The following is a 21,355-nucleotide window of genomic DNA, read 5'->3' as shown; positions in this document are numbered from 1 at the left end:
GAGCGGCTGGTCCACCTGAGACAAGGGACGAGGACTGCGCAGGACTTCGCCTTGGAGTTTCGGACTCTAGAAGCTGGGTCCGGGTGGAACGAGCGGGCCCTTATCGACCACTTCCGGTGCCATCTGCGGGAGGATGTCCGAAGGGAGCTAGCCTGCCGGGACACCATGTTGTCCTTCACGCAACTGGTGGACATAGCCATCCGTTTGGACAACCTGCTGGCGGCCAGAGGACGTCCTGGAGGGGGTCTGCCCGTTCCAACCCCGGCCGACTCGGATCATGAGCTGATGGAGCTGGGTGGGTCCGCGATCCGAGAGAGCGGAGGATGACAGCGCCAGTGTCACTCTGGTGGCACGAAGGGACATTACACCGCACAATGTCGTCAGCGTTCTTTTGGTTCTGGAGGCGGCAGGCAGGGCACTCTCGCATCACTCCAGGTATTGAACACCCACACTTGTTCAGAGCCCTCTGCTGCGCACTGTACCCAGCCATCCAGTTTCCTGATCACATTGTAGATCCCCAGTCGATTCAGGCGCAGCTGGGAACTTTATGGACAGGTCATTCCCACACAGTCTACGCATTTCATTGGTTCTCCTATCCATTCCACTCCCCATCAGAGCACTTGACAGTCGACCATTAGGGTCCGGGTTTGTTAGGGAAGTTACCGCACCAATCACCATGGTTACCCACAAGACTCATTGCGAGCAAGTCACGTTTTTTATTATTGAGTCTCCTGCTTTCCCTGTGGTACTAGGTATCCCTTGGTTAGCACTCCACAACCCCACATTATCATGGCCGCAGAGGGTTCTCACGGGGTGGTCGCGAGAGTGTCAGGGTAGGTGTCTTGGTGTTTCCGTTGGTGCAACCACGGTGGAAAGTCCAGACAGTACCTCCACCGTGCGCGTTTTCCAAAACGCAGGCGACCAAATTACCACCTCATCAGGCGGGGGATTGCAAGATAAACCTCCGGGTAGACGCTGTGCCTCCCAGGAGTCATGTGTATCCCCTGTCACAGGCTGAAACGGAGGCTATGGAAACATACGTCACCGAGTCCCTGCGCCAGGGGTTTATACATCCCTCCAACTTCATCCGCCTCCTCAAGTTTATTTTTTGTGAAGAAGAAAGACGGCGGTCTGCGCCCTTGCATTGATTATCGATCACTGAACAAGAAGACGATACGATTTAGTTATCCTCTCCCCCTCATTCCTTCAGTGATCGAGTCAATGCATGGGGCGCGCTTCTTCACCAAATTAGATCTCCGGAGTGCGTACAACCTGGTGCGTGTCCAAGAGGGGGATGAATGGAAGACAGCATTCAGCACAATCACGGGGCATTATGAATACCTGGTGATGCCCTACGGTTTGATGAATGCTCCATCCGTCTTCCAGTCCTTTGTGAACGAGGTGTTTCGGGACATGCTTGGTCGCGGTGTAGTGGTCTACATCGATGACATTCTGGTGTATTCCACTACGCGCGCAGAGCATGTGTCCCTGGTTCGCAAAGTGCTGGCCTGCCAAGGCAGAAAAGTGTCTGTTTTTCCAGCAGTCAGTCTCCTTCCTCGGAAACCGCATTACCACCTCAGGTGTGGAGATGGATGGAGATCGCATTTCAGCCGTGCGTAATTGGCCGACTCCAACCACGGTTAAGGAGGTGCAGCGCTTTCTTGGCTTCGGCAACTACTATCTGAGGTTTATCCGGGGCTTTGGCAAGGTCGCAGCTCCCATTACATCTCTGTTGAAGGGTGGGCCGTCTAGGCTCTGCTGGTCTGCTGAGGCTGACAGGGCCTTCAGTAACCTGAGGGGTCTGTTCACCTCAGCCCCGGTACTGGCCCACCCCAATCCATCACTACCGTTCGTAGTGGAGGTGGATGCGTCCGAGGTAGGGATAGGTGCTGTCCTATCTCAACGCTCAGGCATGACACCCAAGCTCCGCCCCTGTGCCTTCTTCTCTAAGAAGCTCAGCCCGGTGGAGCAGAACTACGACATTGGTGATCGGGAGCTGTTGGCTGTTGTCCGAGCCCTGACCGTGTGGAGGCATTGGCTTGAAGGGGCGAAACACCCTTTCCTCGTCTGGACGGACCACCGTAACCTGGGGTACATCTGGGCAGCGAGGAGGCTGAATCCTCGCCAGGCCAGGTGGGCCCTATTCTTCACCCAGTTTGATTTCACACTATCATACATCCCGGGTACGAAAAACGTGAAGGCAGACGCATTGTCACGGCTGTATGAAACAGAGGAGAGGCCCAGAGACAACACCCACATACTCCCGGCCTACTGCATTGTGGCGCCGGTAGTATGGGCGATGGACGCGGATATAGAGCAGGCGTTACGCACAGAGCCATCTCCACCTCAGTGTCCTGCTGGGCTGCAGTACATGCCTGCTCTTATCCGTAACCGTCTGATCTACTGGGCACACACGTCACCCTCCTCTGGTCACCCAGGTATTGGTCGTACAGTGCGCTGCCTGACCGGAAAGGACTGGTGGCCTACCTTGGCTAAGGACGTGAGGGTGTATGTCTCCTCCTGCTCGGTGTGCGCCCAGAGTAAGGCACCTAGGCACCTCCCAGCGGGTAAGTTACAACCTTTACCAGTTCCACAACGACCATGGTCTCACCTGAGTGTTGATTCCTTACCGATTTTCCCCTCTGCCAAGGTAACACCACCATCCTGTTTCGTTGTGGACCGCTTTTCCAAGGCCTGCCGCCTCCTTCCTTTGCCCGGTCTCCCCATGGCCATGCAAACTGCGGAGGCCCTGTTTACACACGTCTTCCGGCACTACGGGGTACCAGATGATATGGTGTCTGACTGGGGTCCGCAGTTCACATCCAAGGTCTGGAAGGCGTTCATGGAACGCCTGGGGGTCTCGGTCAGCCTGACCTCTGGTTTTCACCCAGAGTCTAATGGGCAGGTGGAACGGGTAAATCAGGATGTGGGTAGGTTCCCCGGTCCTACTGCCAGGACCGGCCGGGGGAGTGGTCGGTGTTCTTGCCATGGGCCGAATATGCCCAGAACTCTGTCACTCCTCCACTAACCTAACGCCATTCCAATGTGTTTTAGGTTACCAACCGGTTCTGGCACTGTGGCACCAGAGCCAGACCGAGCCTCCTGCGGTGGATGACTCCAACGCGCTGTGCGTCGTCAGAAGCCCAACAATGACCGCCACCGCAGTGAGTCCCCGGTCTTCGTACCGGGTGATCGGGTCTGGCTCTCGACCCAGAATCTGCCCCTCCACCTGCCCTGCCGGAAGCTGAGCCCGCGGTTTGTGGGGCCGTTCAAAGTCCTGAGGAGAATCAACGAGGTTAACTATAGGTTATTACTCCCCCATGATTACCGTATTAACCCCTTGTTTCATGTGTCTCTCCTCAGGCCGGTGGTGGCTGGTCCACTCCAGGAGTCTGAGGTGCAGGAGGTCCCTCCGCCTCCTCTGGACATCGAGGGGGCCCCAGCGTACTCCGTCTGTTCCATCCTGGATTCGAGGCGTCGGGTGGGGGGCCTTGAGTACCTCGTGGAGTGGGAGGGGTACAGTCCGGAGGAACGGTGCTAGGTCCCGGTGAGGGATATCCTCAATCCCTCCCTGTTGCAGGATTTCCACCGTCGCCATCTGGCTTGCCCTGGTCCGCGTCCTCCTGGCCGTCCCCGAGGCCGGGGTCGGCGCGCTGCTGGAGCTGCGCATCAAGGGGGGGGGGGGGGTACTGTCACGACTTCCTCTGAAGCTGCCTCCCCTCCTTGTTCGGGCAGGCTTCGGCGTTCGTCGTCACCGGCCTTTTAGCCACTGCCGCTCCATATCTGTAGCTCAATTGGTAGAGCATGGTGCTTGTAACGCCAGGTTAGTGGGTTCGATCCCCGGGACCACCCATACGTAAAAATGTATGCACACATGACTGTAAGTCGCTTTGGATAAAAGCGTCTGCTAAATGGCATATTATATTATATTATATTATATTATATCTCATCATTCCATTTGTCTTGTCTTGTCAATTACACACACCTGGTTCATATTCCCCTCATTAGTACGTGTTTAAGTGTTCCCTCTGCCCCCTTGTCCTTGTGGGTGATTGTTCATTGTGAGGATTAATAGCTCGGTTGAGCTCAGTATTTTGTATTGCCGGGGTATTTTCCCCATGTGCATGTTTGTTCCAGTGTGCCTGTTTTGCGCACTGGACTGGTTACACTGGATTATGGAATAAACTCTGTATACTGTGAATTACCCTCCTGCGCCTGACTCCTTCAAATCACGCATCACAAGAACATAGTTATAAATAATTTGGACACTGCAAATTGAAAAAAATAAATTCCCAAACAGATATAGTATTGACAAAAACAGAATCATTTCAAACCTTGATTACATCGGGATACAATCACATATGCCTTTCCATGTATGGGTGGGAATACTTGGCAACATATTTCCTCAATTAAAATCACTTTGAGCTCATTTCCTGGTGATTTTACAGTCTTATATGTTGAAGAACGAAAATTTGATAAAACATTTTTTATAAATGTTTTCCTCAGAAAACTTTTTTTTTGGGGGGGGCTAATAAAATCCCCCTCTATTGGGGAACCCTGCTGTAGAGCCTCAGGCACTCTCACAATAAAACTGTTTAATGGCTATGTTTCTAAATGCCCTTTGTTGACCACATAGATAGCAGAGAAGTTATATTGCTGTCACGCCCTGGCTCTGGGGACTCTTTAATGTTGAGCCAGGGTGTTAGTTTCTATGTTATAGTTTCTATGTGTTTATTCTAGATCGTTTAGTTCTATGTTGGCCGGGGTGGTTCCCGATCAGAGGCAGCTGTTGCTCGTTGTCTCTGATTGGGAACCATACTTAGGCAGCCTGTTTGGCACAGTTAATTGTGGGATCTTGTTCCGGAAGGTTTGTGTATTTAACCTAGGACTTCACGTATCGTTTATTGTTTTGGTTCGTTGTGTGTACACTAATAAAAGTATGTACGCCTATCACGCTGCGCCTTGGTCCGCTTCATCATGTGTCAACGATCGTGACAGAAGATCCCACCTCGACTGGATCAAGCAGCGTGACGAGGAGAGAGGATGGACTTGGGAGGAGATGAGTGCGAGTCTGGCAAGAGGGATGGAGGCCTTGAGCACAGGGGAAAGACAAGCCCAATACATTTTTAGGGGGGGCTCACACCGTGGACGGCGAGGCAGCGGGAGGCCGCGATAGAGCGGTTCGGCAGGTTAGCAGAGGAGGCCGCCAGGTTACGGGGGCCACTGGTCACGAGGGAGAAGGGTAGTGTAGAGGCACGGCGAGAGGTACTGGGGTGTGTTACCAGTCCGGTCCGGCCCGTTCCTGATTCCCGCACAAGGCCAGTGGTGTGTGTTCCCAGTACGGTCAGGCCCGTTCCTGCTCCCCGCACTAAGCCAGTGGTGCGCGTCGCCAGCCCGGTCCGGCCTGTTCCTGCTCCCCGCAACAAGCCAGCGGTGCGCGTCGCCAGCCCGGCCCGGCCCGGCCCGTTCCTGCTCCCCGCACCAAGCAAGGGGTGCGCGTCGTCAGCCCGGTCCGGCCCGTTCCCGCTCACCGCACCAAGCCAGTGGTGCGCGTCGTCAGTCCGGCACAGCCCGTGCCTGTTCCACCGGTGCCTGGTCAGGTACCGGTCAGCTGCTCCACACCGGAGCCTAAGCAATCCGCTCCACCGATGTGCAGTCCAGCTCCAGCCAGCGGGACCAGACCAGGGGCGCTACGGGGGGGTAGCTAGAGAGTGGTGGTCAAGCCCGGAGCCGGATCCGCCTCCGAGGCTTAATGCCCACCCGGCCCCTCCCCTGTTGGGTTTAGTTGGCGCGGTCGCAGTCCGCGCCTTTGGGGGGGGGGGGGGGGTACTGTCACGCCCTGGCTCTGGGGACTCTTTAAAGTTGAGCCAGGGTGTTAGTTTCTATGTTATAGTTTCTATGTGTTTATTCTAGATCGTTTAGTTCTATGTTGGCCAGGGTGGTTCCCGATCAGAGGCAGCTGTTGCTCGTTGTCTCTGATTGGGAACCATACTTAGGCAGCCTGTTTGGCACAGTTAATTGTGGGATGTTGTTCCGGAAGGTTTGTGTATTTAACCTAGGACTTCACGTATCGTTTATTGTTTTGGTTCGTTGTGTGTACACTAATAAAAGTATGTACGCCTATCACGCTGCGCCTTGGTCCGCTTCATCATGTGTCAACGATCGTGACAGAAGATCCCACCTCGACTGGATCAAGCAGCGTGACGAGGAGAGAGGATGGACTTGGGAGGAGATGAGTGCGAGTCTGGCAAGAGGGATGGAGGCCTTGAGCACGGGGGAGAGACAAGCCCAATACATTTTTAGGGGGGGCTCACACCGTGGACGGCGAGGCAGCGGGAGGCCGCGATAGAGCGGTTCGGCAGGTTAGCAGAGGAGGCCGCCAGGTTACGGGGGCCACTGGTCACGAGGGAGAAGGGTAGTGTAGAGGCACGGCGAGAGGTACTGGGGTGTGTTACCAGTCCGGTCCGGCCTGTTCCTGATTCCCGCACAAGGCCAGTGGTGTGTGTTCCCAGTACGGTCAGGCCCGTTCCTGCTCCCCGCACTAAGCCAGTGGTGCGCGTCGCCAGCCCGGTCCGGCCTGTTCCTGCTCCCCGCACCAAGCCAGCGGTGCGCGTCGCCAGCCCGGCCCGGCCCGTTCCTGCTCCCCGCACCAAGCCAGGGGTGCGCGTCGTCAGCCCGGTCCGGCCTGTTCCCGCTCCCCGCACCAAGCCAGTGGTGCGCGTCGTCAGTCCGGCACAGCCCGTGCCTGTTCCACCGGTGCCTGGTCAGGTACCGGTCAGCTGCTCCACACCGGAGCCTAAGCAAATCCGCTCCACCGATGTCAAGTCCAGCTCCAGCCAGCGGGACCAGACCAGGGGCGCTACGGGGGGGTAGCTAGAGAGTGGTGGTCAAGCCCGGAGCCGGATCCGCCTCCGAGGCGGAATGCCCACCCGGCCCCTCCCCTGTTGGGTTTAGTTGGCGCGGTCGCAGTTTGGGGGGGGGTACTGTCACGCCCTGGCTCTGGGGACTCTTTAATGTTGAGCCAGGGTGTTAGTTTCTATGTTATAGTTTCTATGTGTTTATTCTAGATCGTTTAGTTCTATGTTGGCCAGGGTGGTTCCCGATCAGAGGCAGCTGTTGCTCGTTGTCTCTGATTGGGAACCATACTTAGGCAGCCTGTTTGGCACAGTTAATTGTGGGATCTTGTTCCAGAAGGTTTGTGTATTTAACCTAGGACTTCACGTATCGTTTATTGTTTTGGTTCGTTGTGTGTACACTAATAAAAGTATGTACGCCTATCACGCTGCGCCTTGGTCCGCTTCATCATGTGTCAACGATCGTGACAATTGCATTAGAAACCTTTCTCCTTGACATAGCTTTCCCTGTCCTGATCTGTAGTGTTGTTGTCGTGAGAGGAAGCACTAACAGGTATGCTAACTGGTCAACAACATCTGTAAATACCTACAGCAAGGGCACTCTGTCAGGCATTAAGATCACCTAATGGTTCCCTATGTACAGCCCATCAGAGCTCTCATAATACCGTTCCAGCCTCCAGTTCAAAGCAAGGCCAGTGATCTGGATCACAGAAAATGGTGCAATTTCATGGGCCCATACCCCAGGATGGCATTATAATTGGGTAAATAAGCCTGTGTGCACTTGGATTGGTAACATGAAGGTCATGCAGGCCGCCTGTTGCAGGTAGATAAATGACAGAGGGGAATATACCTTTAATTAATTACAACTACTTAACAGTCTGGCTCAGAGGTGGCTCATTGCTACAACAAGATGGCTACATGTCATCCTGTTTAATACCTACTGTAATAGATATGTAACTAAAGGCATATCAATGTTTGCTGATGCAGACGTGGTTATTTCAAGGTCAGTGGACGTGCTGCTGTTCTCTGCTGCTGCTCTCTGATACTCTCTGCTGCTGTTCTCTTCTACTCTTTGCTGCTGTTCTCTTCTACTCTTTGCTGCTGTTCTCTGCTACTGTTTTCTGCTACTGTTCTCTGCTACTGTTCTCTGCTACTCTCTGCTGTTGTTCTCTGCTGCTGCTCTCTGCTGTTGTTCTCTGCTGCTGCTCTCTGCTGTTGTTCTCTGCTGCTGCTCTCTGCTGTTGTTCTCTGCTGCTGCTCTCTGCTGTTGTTCTCTGCTGCTGCTCTCTGCTGTTGTTCTCTGCTGCGGCTCTCTGCTGCGGCTCTCTGCTGTTGTTCTCTTCTACTCTTTGCTACTGTTCTCTGCTGCTGCTGTGTCCACTGCTGGCACTCTTTGATCACCTCTCTTTTAATCTCATTTCACTTTCATTCACTAAGTACAAAGACTTAATTTTCTTCTCAGCCAAAGCATTCCTCTCCTGGGCATGAGAGTCTACCAAAAAAACAAATTCACTTTTGATTCCATTATCTTCATAAAGCCTATTGAACAACACAGCAATCATAGCTGGTGTCTGTACTCAGCGTTTCGACAGCAACAAACACTGATGTGTGCTTCTGACAGTCAGATAATTAGTGTCTGTTGATCTGAAATACTGCACTAAGAAAACAAGTACTTTGAGTCCACTCCATATACTGTATATACCCTGCAGGAGTACAGTGGCTGGAGCCAGTTTTGAGAAGGGGTAGTGCATACAATACCTTTGAGGTCCAGGTTACGGGCTCCGTTGGAGTGCTGGGTGACGGTGCGGGAGTCGATCTTGAGGATGTGTACGTTGTTGTCGTCCCGGGAGACCACCACGTCGTGCCACTGGTTGTCGTTGAGAGGCTTCTCAGAGTTGCCCTTCATGAGTGACGGTCCGCTACCCAGGTCAAACACGTAATGGATGTACCTACAACACAACATTACATCACACACAAGTAATTTTACAGAATGACAAATATATACTGTATCTAGGTAAATGTTTAAATGTAAAGGAAATCTACAATGGATAGGGACGATATTGCAACATCCTGTCCTTTTGAAATGCAGATTGAATGCACATTGATAATATGAATAGAAACATCATCAGAGACAGTGTAGTACTCGCAGCACTGAGAGATATGACAGTTCTCTCTTCAGCCCACGGATCCAGTATTGCTGTGTGCTGTTGCTTAAAGGCGCCACAGCTTAGAAGAACTCCTGCTGACTAATTGCTTACTGAGTGACAGTATTTCTGGGCAGTATTTCTGGGCATTATTGTTCGCTCTTTCACACCTACTCCCTCTATCCGTCTCTTTTCACTAAAACATTCTGAATACTTTCCCTTTACATGGCGCCAGGTGACAGAAACAAAGTATTCCCTATAACAGACAATCACTTGTTGAGGGAGAGAAAAGAGGAACAGTGGTTGGCAGCTGTTATTCATCCATCCCATACACTCTCTGCATGGTTACAGCACCTAAGAAAATATGTTGCAAAATAGGTTGAACACATAATGTCAACAAAAAAAACAAATCCAAACCATTGTCATCGCCCATTGGAATATTAGGTGGAGCTTCACCCCTTCCTGACCCCCCAAGCACACCACTCACCCTTTGACCAGCTCCACCATGATGAAGTCACTGCCGTCTCCAGAGTTGAAGAGCAGCAGGCCGTCAGGTGAGGTGGTCTTGAACTGGAAGAAGAGGTGCATGGAGGCATAGGCCTGCAGGGTGGAGAAGGCCAGGTAGCTGGCCCGGCTGTGGAAGGTCACAGGGTCAGCCACGATGCGACGCATGCCGAAGCGGGCATTGAGTTCGCAGTAGGAGATGTCACCATTCTTACACTGGTCCAGGTAGGGCACGCCATTGAAGGAGAGGGCCTGCAGGTGCCCTCTGAAGTTGGATGGCACCACAGAGATGAAGCGTCTCTCTGTCATGATGCCAGTCTCAATGTTGTGGAACTCCAAGCGAGTGTGGGCACCGGCCATATGGCCTGGAGTAGAATAAATACATGTTGATAGGCAGATATAAAAATACATAATATATGCCATTTAGCAGACACTTTTATCTAAAGCGACTTACAGTTAAGCGCCATGCTCTACCAACTGAGCTACAGAGGATCACAAACTAAACATGAAATGTTATTTAGTATCTAGTGTATTATCAGGAAGATCACAGTTTCCCTTCATCTCATGGTTTGACTCTGCTCTCCCCTCCTACCTTCCACAGTCACGTTGTCCACAGAGAGCTGCAGGTTGTTCCCGAGACGTACCACCTTCACTGAGTGCCACTCATTGTCGTTCAGCTTCTGTCCTGCTAACAGTATCTCTGGGCCTTTACCTGTGGAGAGGAAAGAATGAAGTCACCAGCAGAGCACATTCATACAGCATATAATTTTCCAAGGGATCCCTCTTTAAATGGATAAAAGCTACTCCCTGCTTAGAACTCATGAACACACATACTGTATCACTCATAAGCTCACAAACACCTGCAACCTGGAAATGCCATTCAGAGAGGGCAGTACTGTATGTAAAAAAAATATATATATAAAAATATGACATACACACCACCTCTGTCCTACGCTTACTTGCACAATCCTTACTGATGTTGTCAAAGAGAAACGTCTGTAACCTGTGAAATCTCAAACAAGAAATCCAGTACAGAATGTAAGAGCTCTGTCAGTGGTTGTATAAACAAACTATTGGTTCGAGTTGAGAGTGCTTAGTACACAAATGTACTGTACTCATCACAAGTGCCAAATGTTTAATTAATATGTACTGGTATTTTGTACTGGTATATGTACTGGTATATGACTCAAATCACTTCTCCTCTATGTGAAATGGTATATCAACTCTTTAGACAACCAGCTAACAATATGTGTAGTATCCAGAGGCTTGGCCGGCGGATAGAGTTTTATAGCTCCAGGATTTCTGCTAAATCCTCCGCTTTTTTCCCCAGCTCTCAAGGTTTGGTTTGAAAATAGGTCACAATGCGGAAGCTTTGCCACTGCAGCACTGTCAACCCCGATCATTGGCTATGCAACAGGCCGACACATCATTTCAAAGGAGTTCTGACATGGCTGGGAAAGCTAATTGGCCATGCCTAAGCCGGCCGGCCCTCCAGGGGTTTGAGCTCAGGGTGTATAACAATAACAGGGGACATGGAGAGGACACTGGGATGCTGCTACTTGGAACCTGCTTCTGGGACTCTGCAGCTGATGACATCAATTGGTTTCCAAGTACTTCACTATTTCCTCCTCTGGGAGAGAGAGGCCACTGGCTTCTGGAGCTTTACAGCAGAGCAAGTGTCTTGGCAGAGGCAACGTTATAGACCAACTACACAGTTATCTGATACAGTAGCTATGGATCCTGTGCAAACACATAATACCGTGTTGTAACTCTAGGGGTCACAGGAACACATTTCCATAGTGTGACTGTCATGAGGCAGGGTGATCTCTCTCTCCATGTTCACCCCCACAGACCCTTTTTGACCAACAGGCCAACCTTCATATATCATGAGTCATAAACCTTTCAGGAACTGGTTTATGTCTTCCTGCTAAGAATTATGTACAAACAAAAGGAAACAGTCACACCAGCTCGAAGGAAAAGGTTGAACTCTGACCTGTCAGGAGACACGACCGAGGTCATGTGGTGTGTCTAACAAAGGTTTCCTTTGTTCAACATCCCATGATGTTGGGCAGGAAAACACCCAATTCCCTCTCAGAAGAACATTCATAACACATAAACAAACGATAAAGTATTGACTTTTATCACTACTCTTAAATACATTTGAAATGACGACTTGGATCAACTTGGAGGAGAAAGAGACTTGTCTTGCAGGAGGGAGAGAGGAGAGTAGGTATGACAAAGAGTTGTCAGTCTTGGACTGAAACAGAACTTCAGGAAACGGCCTCTGAACTCAGAGAGGCACGTCTTCCTCACTGAGAAACTGAGATGGAACGCTAACAAGGACTGAAGAAAAATGGACAGACCTTGTGAAAAACAAATGGCCCACGAGAGTGGGGTGTTGGACATCTTCATACCATGTGCTGCAACACAAAGTTGACTGCTCCAATAGGTACCGACGCGGGTGGAGGAGTGAGAAAGAGAAGGAGAGAGAGAGGACCTGACCAGTGACTCAGTAAATATGACAACATTCTCTGTGTTTCATCCTTGACTATTCGGTATTGCTATATGAGAATCTTAATAGATCAATCATAATCTTTGTGTATATTTTAATTGAGTGTTTTTTAGCATAATAATAAATCATATCTTTATAAAGAAATTTAGTTTTCTCTTGCTTTGACAAATGCTGGCTCTAGTACAATTAAATACTTTACGTTTCCTTTAAGATTGTTGATATGAAACTTGATGAACGGAGGCTAAACTACTAATCAGAGTTTCAACTAAATTGTTATTTTTGAATAAAAACAATTACTGGTGCCCTTGTACAATGTTATTAATTTAGAATAGTAGGCTAATGAATGAATTAAGTCACCAATTATCACCAATAATTAGACCACTAAAGTCCCTACAACCGGTACATACTCATCTTATAACATAAAATTCAGCTTTAAGCACTATTTACATGTTTGATTACAGTATCCAACAATGACAACTAATCTTAGAAACGGTGAGGCATGGGGCAGAGCAGTGCTTTTCCAATGTGAAACCTTGTTACAATTTTAAAACAACAATATACTGTGTCTGTTTTCAGACCATTATATCAGCATGTCTACTATCCCCAAATAACCTTCAGATCTTAGTATGGCTCCCCAGTCGTGTTCCTCTTTATTGACTGTGGGTTTATGTCCTACCAAACCCATGTTCACTCACCAAATCAACATAACAGTCTACTCTACTGAGCAGTTGGAGGGGGGTACAGATAAATATTTGCAGAGCGGAGGAGATGGGACTATTCAACTGAAGTGAACTGTGTTAAAGCAGTGTTGGCCTGGTCTCCGAGGTGGGCTCCCCTGCCGTCTAATAACTGAGCCTCAGCTCAGACACCTACTCTGTGGTTCAGCAGAGAGCAGCTCTGCCAGGAACAAGCACATACACATTTTAGAGGAGTTCGCAAGCAAGTGATGTAAGGGCTGTTAAGTGGTGGGCTGAAAAGTAAGAATTCTGGTGTGTCAGAAAGCATAGAATCAATAGATATCCACAGTGAGGTGAAGTCCTTTTTATGTCTACACATCCTAACTCGAGATTGCGACCTATCCCCTCCGTTCCCATGTATTTCTCGTTGTTGTTTAACTAAGACCAATACCTTAAATTTACAGCAGACATCTGTTCAATTACTATTTCAAATCTCTAAATTACTTTCACATACATTTCAAAGTAAGTATTAAGATATGTTTTATTTGAAAAGACAAGTTGTTGAATATTGGAATGTACTGTATTTGGAAATACACTAGAGATCCTGGTTCGAATCCAGGCTCTGTCATAGCCGGCCGCGACTGGGAGACCCATGGGGCGGCGCACAATTGGCCCAGCGTCGTCCAGGGTAGGGGAGGGAATGGTCGGCAGGGATGTAGCTCAGTTGGTAGAGCATGGCGTTTGCAACGCCAGAGTTGTGGGTTCATTTTCCACGGGGGGCCAGTATGAAAAAAAAAATAATAATAAATGTATGCACTCACTAACTGTAAGTCGCTCTGGATAAGAGCGTCTGCTCAATGACTAAAATGTAAATGTAATGAAAGTATTGGCATGTATTTGAAAATACAAAAATACACTGACTCAAATACACTCCCATGCATTTAACCAAGGTATTTGAAAATAGTATTTGGAAATACTTTTAAATACTTCCATTGATTCAGGTCACATTATTTGAAAATACTAAAATACACAGAAAATAAGTATTTAAATAACACATAATAAAATACTCATGTATTTGAAGCCAGGTCTGATTCACAGCACAGTTTAATGTTAAGTTACATGATTTTAGTTAATTCGCTATTATAGATATTGTTTTTAATCAAGCAAACATTGTTTCTGTCATTATTTCATGTAACTTATCTGTTTGATTGTCTGAGTGGATGTGGTGTTTAGGAGCTCACGTTCGCAAACACTTATCGGGTAGAAATGTAATTGCATTCCATTCCATTTCCCTACCGTTATTTTATTTTTTTGGTGTTGTGCCGATTACTGGTCAGTCCTGTGCTCTGCTGTGCGTCATAGGGCAAATATGTGCAATTATTTGAAGGCTCATGCAGCGTGCGCTACACTCCATCCTGTTGTGTTACTGTTTGGAATTAGGCTTGTGCATATAATTGAATCAAGTTGATTTGAGTCCTCAAAAGGTATACAGTTTAAGTCGAAAGTTTACATACACCTTAGCCAAATACATTTAAACTCAGTTTTTCACAATTCCTGACATTTAATTCTAGTAATACTCATACAGTGAATTATAAGTGAAATAATCTGTCTGTAAACAATTGTTGAAAAAATTACTTGTGTCATGCACAAAGTAGATGTCCTAACCGACTTGCCAAAACTATAGTTTGTTAACAAGAAATTTGAGTGGTTGAAAAACGAGTTTTAATGACTCCAACCTAAGTGTATGTAAACTTCCGACTTCAACTGTATATGTTGAAAGGATGTTTATCCTGCATTGATTAACTATTAACCATGCTTAAGACATGGTTGTTGAGAATGTTGTATTATGGTGTTTGGCCAGTTTGTATCTTTTTTACTGAGTGTAATTAGATTTGTCTGCCTAGACTGTGGGCCACATTGGTATGCTCCGAGGTGTGGTCATGGGGGAGATCCTATATTTACCTGTGTGTAATTGTTGCTCATCTTTGCCAGTGTGTGAATGGGAGTCTGGTAGACCCACCTGTGTCTTTTGGCAGGGATAGCTGCATAGGTTTGATATCCTTTCAGTGTTTTGTTTGTTTTGTCAGTCATATTTGAAAAGTTTTCTAAATATTTTTGGCAAATTGAATTTTGTATCACCTATTAGTAAACCAACACCAGATTTTGCACCTTTAAGTTTGTCTTATGCAGTGAACATGCCCGTAAGTCCGTGAGACACATTACCCCTTTCACAGAGATGCACAATTATATCTCAACTTTTCACACAAAATCCCATTGACATAAATGCACAATTTACACCAGACTTTGAATAAGGCACAGTTTATATACATTTGTTTTTTAAATGCTGATTATTGAAGGGAAATTAATGCACACAGTTATTCTCTGCATTAAAGCCAATTCAAAGTCCTTGTTCAGTATTGTGATGATGATTCTGTCTTGATATACTGTAGGCATAGTAGGCTTTACATTCTGTGTTCTGATTACAGATCGTTTGAAGTTGCCTTTTATTTAGCCTCACTAGGCTACCCAGGCTTAGTAGAGATGCTGGGGAGACATTTTAGGGCGTTGGTAGATTTAAAGAAGCCATCTCCTTGGTCCATTGTATGCAGAGTATTTGATTGTTATGAATTTAATAAGGCTAGCCTCAAATGCATGGTGATGATACATTACATTACGGCTGAGTTGAGACTTTGAACATGCAAGCTGTTGATGGTAAACAAAGCATGCTACTTACATTATTTTGTACAACAAATGGATCCTTTTTAGATGTAAGTATACTTATGATAATATGTGGTCCGACATTGGTTGGTCTATTCCATTAGAACTGAAACATTGTTGACCCAAGGGGCACCATGTTTTGTGTGCTGTGTTATGTCCCTACTGTAAACCCATTGCTGTCGACGACTGTTTCCCTTTTGTAATATAAGATCTCTATTCACCTTAAAAATACGGTGTCCTATATGCTACTGTAAACGGGTTTGTGATGCTGGTATGTTGTAGGTTGCAGATGCTGTGGCCTACAGAAGACAGTGTGCACCTTGGTGGGCAATAGCATGCAGCAGAGCCTACACCCCTCTATCCACTGGCTGAGCCAATCAGCCTGATGAGACAACATGGTGGGAAAAGTTTTGGAGCCATCATGACCTAGTCAGGTACCTGTGGCGTTTCTTACCTGTGGCGTTACCACTGCCTATACTGTATACAACAGATAACCTCCGCTTTGGGCCTACATTGGGCAACATCCAAAACTAAGCATCTTTCCTTGACTCCTAACAAATTGATTTGAAAAACTAAATTGTATGGACAATAGTTCCCCCCCCCCCCCCCCCCCCCACCCCTCTCCCTCTCTCTGAGGAGCACTGAGTACCCATAAACAGATGGTATTTGCTGTTGTAAAGAACAAGGGATCATTTTGTTATTCTGAAATGTGTTGCTTAAAGGATGAGTTTACCAAATTATGTTCAGCTTTATACAGTATTTGGTACATACCTTACAGTCCTTTACATTTTCAAGACAACCATGTGATTGTTGCACTTCATGGATATAAATATTCTATATGGCTAATGTTAAATTCATTTAATAGCATTAATAGTAAAACAGACAGTAGCAGAAACATGATGTCTTGGATACAGTTGTTCTGAAGTAGAATTTTTTTAAAAATGATAGGAGCCACTTACTGAGGTTACAGTCTATCCTGATACAATCTGGTGAGAGAGAGAGCGAGATGGTGAGATAAAAAATATATATACACTACCGTTCAAAGGTTTGGGGTCACTTAGAAACATAATTTTTTCCAAAAGAAAAGCAATTATTTGTCCATTAAAAGAACATGAAATTGATCAGAAATACAGTGTAGACATTGTTAATGTTGTAAATGGCTATTGTAGCTGGAAACGGCAGATTTTTAATGGAATATCTACATAGGCGTACAGGGGCCCATTATCAGCAACCATCAGTCCTGTGTTCCAATGGCACGTTGTGTTTGCTAATCCAAGTTTATCATTTAAAAAGGCTAATTGATCATTAGAAAACCCTTTTGCAATTATGTTAGCACAGCTGAAAACTGTTGTGCTGATTAAAGAAGTAATAAAAATGGCCTTCTTGAAACTAGTTGAGTATCTGGAGCACCAGCAATTGTGGGTTCAATTACAGGCTCAAAATGGCCAAAAACAAATAACTTTCTTCTGAAACTCGTCAGTCTATTCTTGTTCTGAGAAATTAAGGGTATTCTATGCGAGAAATTGCCAAGAAACTGAAGATCTCGTACAACGCTGTGTACTGCCCATCTTAATCTTTTCTTTTTATTGGCCAGTCTGAGATATGGCTTTTTCTTTGCAACTCTGCCTAGAAGGTCAGCATCCCGGAGTCGCCTCTTCACTATTGAAGTTGAGACTGGTGTTTTGCGGGTACTATTTAATGAAGCTGCCAGTTGAGGACCTGTGAGGCATCTGTTTCTCAAATTAGACACTAATGTATTTGTCCTCTTGCTCAGTTGTGCACCGGGGCCTCCCACTCCTCTTTCTATTCTGGTTAGAGCCAGTTTGCACTGTTCTGTGAAGGGAGTAGTACACAGCGTTGTACGAGATCTTCAGTTTCTTGGCAATTTCTCGCATGGAATAGCCTTCATTTCTCAGAACAAGAATAGACTGACGAGTTTCAGAAGACATTTATTTGTTTCTGGCCATTTTGATTCTGTAATCGAACCCACAATTGCTGATGCTCCAGATACTCAACTAGTCTCAGGAAGACCAGTTTGATTGCTTCTTTAATCAGCACAACAGTTTTCAGCTGTGCTAACATAATTGCAAAAGGGTTTTCTAATGATCAATTAGCCTTTTAAAATGATAAACTTGGATTAGCAAACACAACGTGCCATTGGAACACAGGACTGATGGTTGCTGATAATGGGCCTCTGTACGCCTATGTAGATATTCCATAAAAAATTCAGCCGTTTCCAGCTACAATAGCCATTTACAACATTAACAATGTCTATACTGTATTTCTGATCAATTTAATGTTATTTTAATGGACAAATAAATTGCTTTTCTTTCGAAAACAAGGAAATGTCTAAGTGACCCCAAACCTTTGAACGGTAGTGTATATAAAAGAAGATAACAAAGAAAACATTTCACATCCTTCAAGGTACATCCTGCAGTTTCTTTAGACAGAGACCACCATCCGGGGACAAGCTCCAGAGTAAAACCCGCCTTTTCCTCACCATAGCAACCATACAGCACCCACTAACATAAGAGCTGAGGGAAGTAACCTTAACTCTCCACTACACTCAGGAGGACCAGTAATGTACAGCGCATTCGGAAAGTATTCAGACCCCTTCCCTTTTTCTACATTTTGTTACGTTACAGCCTTATTCTAAAATTGATTTAATTACTTTTTTTTCTCATCAATCTATACATAATACCCCATAATCACAAAGTGAAAACAGGTTTTTGGAAATGTTTGCAAATGTATTCAAATAAAAAACTGAAAAAACATAAGTATTCAGACCCTTTGCTATGAGACTCGAAATTGAGCTCAGGTGCATCCTGTTTCCATTGATCATCCTTGAGATTTCTACAACTTGATTGGAGTCCACCTGTGGTAAATTCAATTGATTGGAGATGATTTGGAAAGGCACACACTGGTCTGTATAAGGTCCCACAGTTGACAGGTCAAAGGAATTGTCCGTAGAGCTCCGAAACAGGATTGTGTCCAGGCACAGATCTGGGGAAGGGTACCAAAAACTTTCTGCAGCATTGAAAGTCCCCAAGAACACAGTGCCCTCCATAATTCTTAAATGGAAGAAGTTTGGAATCACCAAGACTCTTCCTAGAGCTGGCCGCCTGGCCAAACTGAGCAATCGGTGGAGAAGGGCCTTGGTCAGGGAGGTGACCAAGAACTCAATGGTCAGTCTGACAGAGCTTCAGAGTTCCTCTGTGGAGATGGGAGAACCTTCCAGAAGGACAACCATCTCTGCAGCACTCCACCAATCAGGCCTTTATGGTAGAGTGGCCAGACGGAAGCCACTCCTCAGTAAAAGGCAAATGACAGCCCGCTTGGAGTTTGCCAAAAGGCACCCAAAGGACTCAGACCATGAGAAACAAGATTCTCTGATCTGATGATACCAAGGTTGAACTCTTTGGCCTGAATGCCAAGCGTCACGTCTGGAGGAAACCTGGCACCATCCCTACGGTGAAGTATGGTGGTGGCAGCATGATGCTGTGGGGATGTTTTTCAGCAGGAGGAACTGGGAGACTAGTCAGGATCGAGGGAAAGATGAACAGAGCAAAGTACAGAGAGATCCTTGATGAAAACCTGCTCCAAAGCGGTCAGGATCTCAGACTGGGGCGAAGGTTCACCTTCCAACAGGACAACGACCCTAAGCACACAACCAAGACAACGCAGGAGTGGCTTCAGGACAAGTCTCTGAATGTGTGGCCCAGCCAGAGCCCGGACTTGAACCCGATCGAACATCTCTAGAGGGACCTGAAAATACATGTGCAGAGCTTGAGAGGATCTGCAGAGAAGAATGGGAGAAACTCCCCAAATTCAGGTGTGCCAAGCTTGTAGAGTCATACCGAAGAAGACTCAAGGCTGTAATCACTGCCAAAGGTGCTTCAACAAAGTGCTGAGTAAAGGGTCTGAATTCTATGTAAACGTGATATTTCCGTTTTGTATTTTTAATACATTTGTAAACATTCTAAAAACCAGTTTTTGCTTTGTCATTATGGGGTATTTTGTGTAGATTCATGAGAAAAAAACAAAAATTTCATCCATTTTAGAATAAGGCTGTAACGTAACAAAATGTGGGAAAAGTGAAAGGGTCTGAATACTTTCCGAATGCACTGTATGCTGCAATCAGCGTAAAATCACTATCCATATTTGTGCTAGGACTGTGACGGTGATAGAATTTTGGATGACGGTTGTTGGTCAGCCAAATGACCACAGTCACCATAATAACCGTTCGAATAGCTATTTATAAAAAATTTAAAAGATGCTAATGTTTTCCTCTCCTCCGCTCCTGACTGCATGTGCTGCTGCTGCAGGGACGTAGGCGTTGCCTAGGAAACCAAAGACTTGTTTGCTACAACACCTAGCTTGTTTCCGCAAGGAGCAACAAAGTTCCATGTTACAGCAGAAACGGACTCAACCGCACAAATGCCAGGCTGTCCTGTCTTCAGTAATCTGATCTTTCCCCATTTTTTGATGTATTATATTTTACCCTTATTAAACTAGGTAAGTTGACTGAGAACACGTTCTCATTTACAGCATTGATCTGGGGAATAGTTACAGGGGAGAGGAGGAAGGATGAATGAGCCAATTGGAAGCTGGGGATTATTAGGTGGCCTTGATGGTATGAGGGCCAGATTGGGAATTTAGCAAGGACACCGGGGTTAACACCCCTACTCTTATGATAAGTGCCATGGGATCTTTAGTTACCACAGAGAGTCATGACACCCGTTTAACGTCCCATCCGAAAGACGGCACCCTACACCCTAAATGTACGGTTATGATCGTTTATTTTCATGACGGTATTTATCCATAACCGTCGGTTAAACGGTTATATAATAATTCTGCCAGCCCTAATTTGTGCTATATCATTACTGTAATAACATAGTCTTTTCATAAAACCTTGAAAGTAGTCTTACGTTATACAGTGAGCTCCAAAAGTATTGGGACAGTGACACATTTTTTGTTGTTTTAGGTCTGTACTCCAGCACATTAGATTTGAAATGATGCAATGTCTGAGGTTGAAGAACAGACTGTCCTCTTTAATTTGAGGGTATTGTCATCCATATCGGGTGAACCGTTTAGAAATTACAACACTTTCTATACATAGTCTCCCCCCCCCCCCCCCATTTTAGGGGACCAAAAGTATTGGGACAATTTCACTTATATGTGTATTAAAGTGGCAATATGTAACTTTTGGGGCGACCCAACCAAATTCATATAGAAATGTGAGTAATAGATCTATCATTCTCATTGAAAGCAAGTCTAAGAAGCGGTAGATCTGTTCTATGTGCTCTATTTCTATGCTTCCCGTTCTTACATTTTGTTTTTGGATCTTTTACTATCGCTTTTGTACACCAGCTTCAGACAGCTGAAACAACAATATTTTTGGTTATGGAAAATATATTTCACAGCGGTTTAGATGGTACAATGATTCTCTACACTATACTAGCTTATTTTGTCACGTAAACTGAAACGACGGCGGATTCAAAACGTAACGTTTTTTTCAATTTAAATTATTATACAAAATTCAAGCAACCAATAGAATTGTATATATATGGGGGATACAACCATCCTCTAAATATCTTGCTGCGAAGAGACAGAATAATTAGATCACTTGTTTTGGTACTTCCCATTTGCATAGCTGCAGGAAGTAGAGGTGCTGAGGGTGCTGCAGCACCCACTGAAAAATCTTAATAAAAATAAATACATAAAAAATAAATAAATACATTTTTTGAAAAAAGGTTGTGCACTGGGTCTTTACTAGTATTAGCGGACTGATATAGACATCTGTAGCGCAGGCCCAAAGTTTTTTTCAGCATCTCCGCTTTGGCAAGAAAGGTAGTTAATTAAGAACAGTATCTTGCAGGGTTCAATAGTTGGAATTGTAAGAGTTGTTGCCCTGTCCCTTTCTCTGTGATTGTCATTCTAATAGGA

The 21,355-nt window shown here is 46.1% G+C and overlaps 1 protein-coding gene across 1 annotated transcript in view; it reads right to left on the bottom strand.

Moving 5' to 3' along the window:
• The window catches only part of nrxn2a (neurexin 2a), a gene marked incomplete at both ends in the record, with an annotated part of 297,857 nt that overhangs the window by 219,267 nt on the left and 57,235 nt on the right, over nucleotides 1–21,355 (bottom strand). The window contains 4 exons of the mRNA XM_084140346.1: nucleotides 8,613–8,803; nucleotides 9,486–9,867; nucleotides 10,095–10,214; nucleotides 16,369–16,395. Coding sequence (XP_083996472.1) covers nucleotides 8,613–8,803; nucleotides 9,486–9,867; nucleotides 10,095–10,214; nucleotides 16,369–16,395 — 720 coding nt within the window. The remainder of the gene's footprint in view (nucleotides 1–8,612; nucleotides 8,804–9,485; nucleotides 9,868–10,094; nucleotides 10,215–16,368; nucleotides 16,396–21,355) is intronic.

Source organism: Coregonus lavaretus (genome assembly GCF_964263955.1).
Source record: "Coregonus lavaretus genome assembly, chromosome: 24".
Lineage (NCBI taxonomy): Eukaryota > Metazoa > Chordata > Actinopteri > Salmoniformes > Salmonidae > Coregonus > Coregonus lavaretus.
This window is presented reverse-complemented; position numbering and strand designations above follow the sequence as displayed.